The sequence below is a fragment of the Carettochelys insculpta genome, chromosome 2 (assembly GCF_033958435.1).
Source record: "Carettochelys insculpta isolate YL-2023 chromosome 2, ASM3395843v1, whole genome shotgun sequence".
NCBI lineage: Eukaryota > Metazoa > Chordata > Testudines > Carettochelyidae > Carettochelys > Carettochelys insculpta.
The window spans coordinates 66,828,166-66,840,217 of record NC_134138.1 but is presented as its reverse complement, the minus strand read 5'-3'; the positions used below and the strand labels follow the sequence as shown (position 1 = coordinate 66,840,217).

At 40.3% G+C, this 12,052-nt stretch overlaps 1 protein-coding gene across 2 annotated transcripts in view; it reads right to left on the bottom strand.

Annotated features, from left to right (window-relative positions):
• ARFGEF1 (ARF guanine nucleotide exchange factor 1) overlaps positions 1 to 12,052 on the bottom strand; it is a 155,804-nt gene that overhangs the window by 43,065 nt on the left and 100,687 nt on the right. For both annotated transcript variants that reach the window (XR_012644410.1, XM_074987110.1), the window contains exons 19-20: positions 11,379 to 11,530; positions 3,822 to 3,950 (exon numbers count right to left, since the gene is read on the bottom strand). Coding sequence is in view for 1 of the 2 variants with exons in the window: in XM_074987110.1 (XP_074843211.1) it covers positions 3,822 to 3,950; positions 11,379 to 11,530 (281 nt within the window). In the remaining variant the exon portion in view is untranslated. The remainder of the gene's footprint in view (positions 1 to 3,821; positions 3,951 to 11,378; positions 11,531 to 12,052) is intronic.

Below are 12,052 nucleotides of genomic sequence, written 5' to 3'. Positions count from 1 at the left end.
ATGCCGCTGCCGATCAGCTGTTGCTGCGGCTGAGGGCTGTGCGCTCCTCCCATCCCGCTCGCTGTTGCTGCTGGCAGGGATCGGGCTGGGGAGACTTTTCTCCGTTTTTGCGCTGATGGGGTGAGGGAGGCAGCTTTCCCTTTATGGGCCCCGGAGGGTCCCTCCTGCTGCAGCCGCTCCGGCACATCTGGCTGGAGGGCCTTGTCGAAGAGCAGCATTTTAAGCCGCATCTCCCTGTCCTTCCTTGCTCTGGCTGTTAATTTTGCACAGAAGGAGCATTTCTGCGTGACATGGGACTCCCCAAGGCACCTTATGCAGTGACTGTGCCCATCAGACGCTGGCATTGCCTCTCGGCAAGACTCACATTTCTTGAATCCTGAAGAGGACATTGTTGGTGAGTCTTTTAGTTGTTAATGGGGTACTTAGCACCTTCTCTGTGCTGTTTTCCCCCTCTCCGATAGCCTGCCGCAGCAGGAGGGCTAATGGCCCTAGGCTCCTGGCCTCCGGTGCTCTGCTTGTTACTAGGACTGGACTGAATGCCGTCCCGCTTGTTGTTTCTTGTTTTTGTTTTTTTTTTTTTGGAAATAACAACTGGCTAACTGAACAATAGACTAAGAACTTGAAAACTTTAAAGAAAAACAATTAAAACCATTGAATACGCTAACTTGGCCATAGCCTAGTCAGATTCTGTCTGCAGCCGACAGCGGTTAAGAGGAACTGGTGGGGACCGGATCGCGCATGTGTCCAGGAGCGCACAAGGGAGCGGCGCGCACCGGCGCATGCGCGGTCCGGCAGAAACTGCTTGGAAGATCCGATCTGCGGCGCCAGGCGAGTCTGACACCTAATGTGGAGCACCCACGGGGACACTTGAAGATGAACTATATTTTTTAGAAAAAGGAAGCTCCTTGTAAGTTACTCCTCACCTGAATCTACTGCATGAAATAAGTAAACATGAGGGTGATTAGAATAGATTTCTCAATGAATATTGCAGTTATAGCCTCAGGAAAGCGGGTGTTGTATAAATCCAGATTTGGGTAATATCAGAGGACACATCTTTTTTCTTCTGTATACAACGTGGACCTAGCCTAGCCTACAGAATTCCATCCTTGTAAAGTCAAGAAAACAGATATTAATTACAAAACGCAACAAGCTGTCTGTGCATTTATAAGGCAGGTTTTAGATAAAAGAGAGCAAAAGAGCTGGAATAATATAAATTACAACCAGAACAGACACCGATCTTGTTAGGTGTAATCTCTCTTTTATATTTATGAAATTCCTCAGATAATTCATCAGCAACGGCCAACTGGTAGCAAACATACTCCGTGTGGGCTATAAAAACTATAGCGTATATGAAGTCTAAGGACTTCATTATTGCTAGTTTGTTTCATATATAAAACGTGGGCAGTGTCTGACCCTTATATGGCGAGATGTCTAATAAATCTGTGGGATTACAGTTTAGTGGATCATATTGAACACTGACTGGCAGTCCACTTTGCCCTAAGCTTAGGTAGAGCAAGCTCAGTTCAGTCAGAGGAACACTCTCCCATGATGCCAGCAGGCGAAGAGGGATTGCTGAACAAGGAGACTTGGCAGTCAGAAGTGGATCTCCAATGAAAAGAAAAGCAATAACAGGAAATTAAGGCATTCTGCTCTCAAGACAAGTGAGTAGAAAAGAAATTCTCTTTTTTCTCATGCAATGTGAGAGAAAGAGTGATGCCCCCTTCTTCTTAAGCACTGCTACTGAAGAAGAGAAGAAAAATAACATATGAGCCTGTCCATCTGTCATCTACCAAAACAGAGAGATGAGCTGAAATATGCAACTTAAGTGGAGCCCTTGAGGATCTGATTCAAGGTATGGAGCAAAAGCCCCAAGAGAGACTTGTTATAGCATCACATTTACTTTAAAACCACAATAATAAAAACACAAATTTAAAAAAAAAAAAAAAAAAAAAAAAAAAAAGAGAGGCTTTACTGTGCTTCACACTGAGGACACATGGCTCAGAAAACTGTACTGTTCATGGAAACTCCATAAAATCAGAGACTCCCCTCCAGCTATGAATGTTGTTTCAAAAAGACACATAAAATAATATTGAATGCTCCTAGAAACTGACCTTGGGGCTAACCAATTTATATTTCTTCAACAAGACTGACAAATAAAATGAGTGCACCAGTGGGAAGGTTGGAGAAAAAATTAGCATGAAACAGATTACATATTTGTTCTCAAAATTCTTAGAAGGGAAATTCACCAACCAGTCTTGTATCCAAAAGGGATAATACTCGATCCAATCATAATTTTGCAGAATAGGAACTTCCTATTCAAACAAGAGAAATAATATCTTAGAGACCATTAAGTAGTAATTATTGCCAAATCATTATCAATGTTCCCTCAAATCTGTGACATCCATGTGCAGAATAAAATGTTTATGTGCACTGAGGCATGTGCAAATATGCATCGCCAACAGAGACAAAAAGCCTAGCTGTGGGCACTCTGATAATCAGCTGGGCAGCATCTGAAGCTCTCCTGAGTTGCTGCACAAGCGCATGGCTTACAGAGAACACTGGTCATAATTATTTTAATGGCAACCACGACACAGACCTCTCAAGAACCGGAGGTAATAGCATGGTCCTCACTTAAGTGGGAAAATAAGCAAAAAGCCCTCAATGACAAGGACCAACCTACACACAAAGTGAATGAGACAAATACCTCTCTTCTGCCAGCGGGAAATTCCAAGGAGCTGTTCCTCAGTCTATATTGAAAATTATGAGATGCCACTTTCAGTAAATTATTCATGGGCCATTAGTTGCTTTTCACAATTTAAGGACATTTCTGATGACCAGGCTTGCCTTTTGTGTTGTCAATACTTCTACTCAAAAAAGTCATATCATATCTCAGATGTACTGTGTTATTCTCTGATCGCAAGACACTTCACTGCTGCCCATAATTCTTTTCAAAGTGGAAGACTTTGGTTTCTGATAAGAGAGACTTTCTACAAACCCATTACTAGTACAAAAAGGCAAATACTAACTGGAAAACTGGAGAGATCACTATTTTTGTCATGATAGTGCACACGTGTTTATCTTAGGAGTCATTTCTTAATAATTAAAAGTTTACTTCCTACCCTCAGTGAACTCATTTAAAATTGGGATGTTAAACATAAAAGAATTCAGCCTTTATCCCACCACCAACATATACTCACATATTATGGCAGACCAGTACTTTTATTGGCAAAATATTATGTTCACAAGTTGAGAGTTTAAAGCCCCCAAGTTGAATTAGTGTTACTGACTAAATCCAGTGCATCTGGAATTCTTGACTTTCCACGTAATTTAAGATGTATTAATGCACTATGTCCAGAAAGACATTCCCAGTGCCATAGGGTTAAAACAAGATCGCATTACACATCTCAGAACAGCTATAGTCTTCTAAAGTTGAGCATAATGTTACCACTAGGGTTCAGTGAACTACTACTTTTCAATATGTAATACATTTGAGTAAGATTCATTTTTAGAAACCAAACCAAACCCTTTGTATCAAGTTTTAAGATGAAAATAAAAAAAGTTCATCTATTCATTTGGAAACTCTTCTTTGTAGTCATATATATGGTGACATGCAAAGTTTTGCCAACATCAGATGGAACAATTTAGATTTTCACATAAATTTAATGCATACAATTAAAATCTGGTACAACGATAACTTCAGAACAAGAAAATTAGTGCGTACTGTAGTACATACATATTCAGATAATGATGTTAAGAACTTGATCAACATACTACCATTACATCAACAACACCAGAAACGACACGTTCACACAAAATCTTACCTGAATGCTGAAAATGCATGCAATCCTGATTGCACATCGTATGCCTTCCAAACAAAGAGAAGCAACTTCTGTATCATCACAGTCTTGTAGACCCACACTGAATGCTGCTAGGAATGGTGTCCAGGCCAACTGGAACACAATGAAACCCACACACCTTACTTTAATTGTTAATATTTAATCTGATCCATGTTATTTTCAGTGACAGCGCACTTTATTCCAACAATAAAAAAGAGGTATAATCATCACTGAACCTTGCTGCAGGGTGAAACAAAAAAAAGCTTAATTCACAACATCTTCAGAATGGACTTTGTACTAAGAAGTAATGGGGAAGTGGAATAGGGAAAGGAGTTATAGTACAGTTATAAGGCAAAGACAAAATTATATTGAATCAACTTCAAGGTAAACAGATCATAAAATAATAGAACTAGAAGGAACCTTGAGATGTCATTTAGTCCAGTCCCTGGCACTCATAGCAAGATCAAGCACCATCTAGACTAGGGATCCCCGACACAGGTGCCAGGAGTGGCACATAATCTGATTTTCATCAGCATGTGAGGTAGGGGCTCAACCCCACCCTTCCTCTCCCATGCAGCCGGGAGCCTTCTCAAAGCCATGCTACTTGTAGATTAACAAGAAGACTAGCCAACGCTACCAAGCACCACTTAAATGATACAGGTTGCATACTAATTTATTAATGACATTGTTGAAAGTACAGCTATTAGTGACTTTAAAAAGTATCACCAGCACTCAAACCGTACATGGAGGTTAAAAGGTCAAAATTCCACCTCAGAAAGTTTGCTGACCCCTGATTTAGACCACCCCTGAGAGGTGTTTGTCTAATCTTCTCTTAAAAATCTCCAATGATAGAGATGCTACAACCTCCATAGGCAATTTATGCCAGTCCTTAGCCACCGTGATAGAATTTTTTTCCTAATGTCCCTTGCTGAAATGTAAGCCCATTGCTTCTTGTTCTATCATCAGGAGTTGGAGAATAATTTTTCTCCCTTCTCTTTGTAAAAACTTTATATGTACCTGAAAAGTGTTGTAATGTCCCCCCTTAGTCTTCTCCTTTCAAGACTGAAAAAAAACCAGTTCTTTCAATCTTCCTTCATAGGTTGTTTTCTCTAGACCTTTAATAAACTTTGTTGCTCTTCTCTGGCCCATCTCCAATTTCTCCACATCTTTCCTGAAACGTGACACCCAGAACTGGACACAATACTCCAGCAGAGGGCTACTCGGTGCAGACTAGAGCAGGAGAATTACTTCTCGTGTCTTGCTTACAACACTTTAATACATCCCAGGATGATGTTTGCTTGCTTGGAAAAAGTGTCATAGTACTGACTCATTTAGCTTGTGGTTTACTATGATCCCTAGAAAACTTTCTGAAGTGCTCCTACCTAGGAAATCATTTCCCATTTTATAATACAGAGACACACTATCTGATAACTATGCAGTCTTGTCCAGAACATTTTTAAAGTTTTTTATCTTAGGCACTGCCATGAGTTCTAAAAGAGAGAAGCTGTGCATCAATTATCCAGATAATATAAAAACAAGTTCTACTACATTCTCAGTTCTTGATACGATATATGTACATCGGTCTTTGCATGATGAGAAACAAATTTTATAGATCAGTCCTGGGAGGAATTCTGCAATTTTACAATGGCTTCAAATGCTACCATTAGAGAATTCCCCCAGGACTATTATGTACATATATCAATTCTGATAATAGTGTCAGAACATAACTGCACACTGAAAGAGGCTATTCAAATTCACTGACAGGTGGCATCCTGACACACAGAACTCCAGAGAACTGCTTCCATACAGAATCGCATTTACAAAAGGTAATTGTAGAGTTTTTGAAAAGCTGCTCATGAAAATATTTATCCTAACTTGTGCCTTATTTGTTAGGAGAATTAATTCAGGCTGTGCCACTTAGCTAACTATAGTAATTAACATTCGACAGCATGACTGACTACTCTGAGTTTTTTCATTTGGTGAAAGACACTTGCTACACCACAAGTATCAGAGAGGTCGCCGTGTTAGTCTGTATCTTTGAGAACAACACGAAGTCCTCTGGCACCTTATTACTTACATATTTTGGAGAATCAGCTTTTGTGGGCAAAAGCGGATGCTCCAAAATATGTTTGCTATAACACAGTCATCCCTACCAAGGTGCAAGTGGTAGAGACAGAAGGAAAGCCATTTTTCCCCTCCCCAGAGAAGGGGATCTTGACATTCCTTCTTGACACATCTTGCAGTACTTCAGTTTGTATTTGGAACAGCTAGACAGATTAGATTTCTATTACAGCTATGTCTATAGGCAGCTGTACTAAAAGTCCTTAAAAGTGTTTCTAATGGGACACTGCATCGTACAATTTTGCTGTATGGTGTATTATACAGACAGCTGGATTCATATTAAGGTAAATTTCTAGAATTTTGTTTTGAGATATCATTTGCTCATGCAAGGTAAAAATCATCCTCTATGAAGGATGTGAGGATGCAAGTGGTGACACACAAGGTGAATGCCACCTGTACTTTTATCATGATTAGGGATGTCAACAGTTAACCAGTAAGCCTCATCCTAAACAGATGAGGTTTACCCCTTATGATTAGCCAGTAGGGGCTGGAACAAAACAAACAGGATTTTACATATCTAATCATGATAAACAACATCATAGGTAATAATATTCCCCACTTCATTAACAGGAAAATACAGGTATACAGATTTGAGAAGGTTTACAGGGCCTAGATATGACAAAAACGAGGCTGGAGTGAGCACATACATACTCTTCACAACACTGCCATCATTACTTTCAGAGGATAATTATGACTGATCTCTGGCTCTACATACAAATTATATTATTGGTTCTTACAATTGGTTAATGACTTGGAATGATAAAATGAAGAATGTCTTAGAACTGAGTCTGAGTAATTAGGAACTCAAAAAGGATGAGCTATACACACTGTAAGTCCACACTACAGCTTTGAGTTTTTCTCCCTTTAAAAAGTGATGGGTTTTGTTGATATTCTTCTAGGCAACATACAGCACGGCAATTTCGTATATAAAAGGGGTTGGGATCTTAACTAAAGAAACTGAACAGATAAAAATAGATAGTTTATCGTTTTACATAAATGACTTCACATTCCTCAAGTTAGATGGATCAGTTTCAGTTTTTAAAAAATCCTTATATTACTCACATACCCATAAATCATGGTTGTCACAAAACATGGCAACTACACCTGTGTTCCTACTCTGGGGTCCCATCAGGGAACCAACTCAACGCTCTTGGCTCCTCAGCTGTCACTTCTCTGGTGCAGACCCATGTCTCTCCCTCCTGACAAGCTGTACTGCTTCCTGTCTATACTGTGTTATTCCCAGTAAGCCAGACTCCCTAGACAGACCAGCCTCTGTGCTTCTCTTTTGATTCAGAGAATATATACAGCATAACAGCACTCAGTAATAAGTTATCACAGAGTTTTAAGCAAGCTTATGTATACACAAGGTGAAAACATAACAGAGACAACTTATTAAAAACAAACAAGGGAAACCACATGCATCAGGAAAAGTTTAGAGATCACCTCAACTCCAAGGTCTTCCAGCTGTCTTTCCAACCGTTCCCAAAGGATTGCCCACCCTACCACCTGGACAGAATGTTCTGTTCATTTCTGGGATCACAAATAAAGACCCTGGGTCAATTTAAACTCAGGGTATTTATCAAGAAGTTTAGTCCACTATCTTTGAAGAATCCAATTTGAACCAGTTTATGCAAGCCTGTCCAGATGATGGTACCTCTTTGGGTGGGTTAAAATCTGAATGAATTTGCCTAACCACACCAACTGCTCTTCATTCCTGAAGAGCCATGAAAGCACATTTCCCAATTAATCTCCCCACAGCTGATTCCTTTCCCCCCATCATAGGGAAGGGTTCTAGCACCTGGGTCAGCAATCCCCCGGCACGGATGCTAAGAGTGGCACACAAGCCGATTTTCATTGGCACGTGAGGCGGGAAGTTCAGCCCGCCCCTTCTCCCCGAAGCCAGGAGCATGCTAAAAACTATGCTGCCTGTAGATTAATAGAAGACCAGCTAATGCTACCAACCACCATCTAAATGGTAAAGCTCTGCATCTTTATTTACTAATTCATGAAGCTGTTGCAAGTGGGACCGTTAGTTACTTTAAAAAGCATCACTGGCACTCAGACCATAAATAGAGGTCAAATTTCAGCACTCCACCTCAGAAAGGTTGCTGACCCCAATCTAGCAGAAAGGCTCTGCCAGGCCCCCACTGCTAGAAGCCTTCCTCACTACTACAAAAGGATCCGGCAGTGGGGAGGTGCTGAACCCTTTCCCCGCTGCTTACCTGACACTGGAGCATTTCACTGATACTTGTGGCCACACAGAGCAGATGTGGTGTGCTTTTCATGGCAGCACACAACTGAACGTACACTACACACTACCTCCAGTAGTGTGTGATGTTCACTTGGCCAGAGTGCACAACTCTCTGCCCATTCTGAAGTCTCTGTCTCTGTCCTGACTCCTGTCACAGCACTGCTGAGCCTGCATACCATTTTCTCCTTTCCCGGGTTTCACTTCGTGATATTACTGGCCCAATGGAGGGACCAGGAATTGACAGTGGAGATGGTGGGCTGCATGAGGTGTTCAGGCTGAAATGCGATAAAGGTGGACCTTCTCTTTATAAATATCTCACTCCAACCTTCTTTTAGTGGTTAGAAACCTCTTTAACACACCAACCAGCAAGCACACAGCACAAGCAGGTAGTCAGTTCCCAGATATTTTCCATTTTAATTTAATACCACAACTCTTGGAGATAAACCAATAATAAATTTCACATCCTATTGCAGCATCAGCTTTTAAGCGGTGATGAAATGATGTGGACAGCCACTTAGCAAAGGTTGGAATGAAGTCACCAACTTTTCTTCTGTTGGTGTGACAGAGGAACATTTGAACTCATCTCCAGATATGAAAAGCCAAATACACTAACACTAACCCACGGTGTGGGTTTTAATATGAACTTGCGCTAGCAGAAAGTGGGCAGGCTTCATTTTCACCAAAGTAGCAAGCTCCTTCACTGTTTTTTGCATTCTTAGAATCCAGTGCAGGCTGTTCTGTAACCATTTATGTTGTGGACCTCTTATGCTGTTTCTTCAGGATTGTCTACTAAGCATCTGCTTTTAAGCTCTGCATAATGCTTCAGTTTCCCTTTTCTGACACGTAAGGCACTTTCTCAGGCTGGACACACTTTACCCGTATGTTGCGATGTCGCACCATATCTTCAATATTTTTCCACTCTTTTTCCTGTCTATCAGAGCTTCTTCAGATTTTCATTGTATGTTTCTTCTTGAACTTTGCAGGTTAAATATTTGAATGATTAAAAGCACCCCTCTGTTTCTGTTTACACACTTAGCTTTCCCAGTGAAATATAATCTGTTTCATCAGGTATATCTTTTTTTTTTTTTTTTTAAAAACACACATTCTCTTCTGATACCTATGTCATCTGCCTCATCATCCATGGCATAAGAAGACATTTACTTGGAACTCGTCACTGTTACTGACAACCCTGATGCAACATGAAACTGTATCGTTTTCCCTTTTCTTTCTACATCTTTCCTTTTGTCTTCCATATCTGACTTAGCCAGCTATGACTGTTCATTTTGCAATATTCCTATAAGACCATAAAGGCAGCAAAAAAACCCCCCCAAAAAAAAACAACCAATGTCCTATACAGTCCACTGCTAGTACAAGTTTGCCATGCCTCAGGGTGGCTAATAAGACTGTAGGCCATGGTTGTCTTTTTCTAGCAGTGAGGCTGCAAATAAAAATTAGCACTAAAGACAAAAGCTGCATTTTCTATCTTCTGATGTTCTTTTATCTCTCTAGGGCTGTGTCCACACTAGCCCCAAACTTCGAAATGGCCACGCAAATGGCCATTTCGAAGATCACTAATGAAGCGCTGAAATGCATATTCAGCGCTTCATTAGCATGCGGGAGGCCGCGGCACTTCGAAATTGACGCGCCTCGCCACTGCGTGGCTCGTCCCAACGGGGCTCCTTTTCGAAAGGACCCCGCCTACTTCGAAGTCCCCTTATTCGGGAAAGGAGCCCCGTCGGGACGAGCCGCGCGGCGGCGAGGCACGTCAATTTTGAAGTGCCGCAGCCTCCCGCATGCTAATGAAGTGCTGAATATGCATTTCAGCGCTTCATTAGTGAACTTCGAAATGGCCATTTGCGTGGCCATTTCGAAGTTTGGGGCTAGTGTAGAGACAGCCCTAGAGAGATAAAAGAACATCAGAAGATAGAAAATGCAGCTTTTGTCTTTAGTGCTAATTTTTATTCAGGAATAAGGGGACTTCGAAGTAGGCGGGGTCCTTTCGAAAAGGAGCCCCGTTGGGACGAGACGCGCGGCAGGGAGGCGCGTCAATTTCGAAGTGCCGCGGCCTCCCGCATGCTAATGAAGCGCTGAATATGCATTTCAGCGCTTCATTAGTGAACTTCGAAATGGCCATTTGCGTGGCCATTTCGAAGTTTGGGGCTAGTGTAGACGTAGTTTAGTTGTGTCTGTGTTTCGATTTGCCTTCTACAAAACAGAATCAAATTTTTAACAGCAACAGCAGCAGCTCTGGCCCATCTCAACTAACTTTTCTGTTTCCTAAAAAGGACAATTATTATCCTATTTAAAACCATCTAAGAGACCGTCAAACAAGATTGTTTTCTCTTCCCCCTCCTAAATATCTTTATCCGGCTAAAATGAAAGCAGACAAAGGATGGTGTTAAAATGAAAGCTTCACTTGATATGTACATTACAGCTCTAATCCTTTCCTTTAGTTTTTGTATCATTACTAAAGGTTAAAATAATTTTTAATGCTGCACACAAGTATTAATCAGTCCAGTACTCATTCAACTCTGTATTTAGAACCCTAAATCTTGTTTAAAATTATTGTTGTACAGTGACAGTCGGGTTAACACCTTTGATTGTTTGGGACCATTTATTCCATCAAAATGAGAACACACAAGAATGAAAAAGGAGGAGCAGAGAGAAAGAGGGGAAAGCCAGGGGACAGGTGGGAAGCTTTTAAAATAGATGTTACAATATTACTTAAGAAAATGAAGATTAATACTTCCTAAACAAACAGATTGAGGTTGACAGATACATCTTTCAGTTTTAAAAGAACACCCAAGTGGTGCTTCTTCTTGGCTTGGTTGTATCAAGCTGAGCTTTATTTCTAAAACTGTAGTCGTTAGCCCAAAATAAGTTTATCAGCTCATGCAGCCAGCAACTCCTCCAGTTATTTAAACACATCTATTGCAGGACAGATTAAGTAACATGAAAAAAGTTAACAATTATGATTTTTTTCATTTCACATTGTAAAAGAATTTAAATCCAACAGATTTAGATTACTCTTTTGGAAGTTTTGAAAGACCACCCATTACCACTGAAACAACATGGAATCTCAATATTTTTACCAATGCCCTGCAACCACAGTGGTCCAAATTAACATTATATACCAATCTAGAATTTCAATACCGAACACTGACAATTACCTTGAACATGGGTCTCACATGCTCCAAATGGGTTGCACTAGTAAAAGGTGCCTGAACATGGCTCACCGCTTCCATGAGGGCTTTTGCTGTTTTAGCCATCTGCTCCATTTCCAAGTTATATAAAAGTCTCCTCTGCTTTTCACTAGCAACATCTAGAAATATATTTTTTCCTTTTACATTTGTGTCTTAGTTGAGGCTCGCTCACAAAAATGTAAAATAGCAGTTGCATTATATTAATAATTGAAATGCTATATTACAATACATTTAGACACATCATCTAAAAGTTAAGGCAAATTTATCTTGTCTCTTTGCACTGTACTATAAAACTAAATTACTTCAATACACTGATTTCAGAAGTATGAGTATTGGAACGTTTGGTTGTTTAAATGATAGCATATTTCCATACATACTAAAATTAAGGTAATATAAATAAAAACAGCTTGTGACTGAATTGAAGCAATCTACCTTTAAAAAAGGAGACAGATTTTTTTTATCAAACTACAGCAAGAAAGGGTTAAGTGTAGAAAGATTAATATTTATTCCTTTCTCAAATGTATGTAGAGAAATGTCTTAACACATTTTCATAATGGTAATGAAGACTCTATTTCATCACTTAGCGAACTGCAGCAACCTGCCTCTGACCCCATTTTTTGATTTAAAATTGTGTTCAGTTT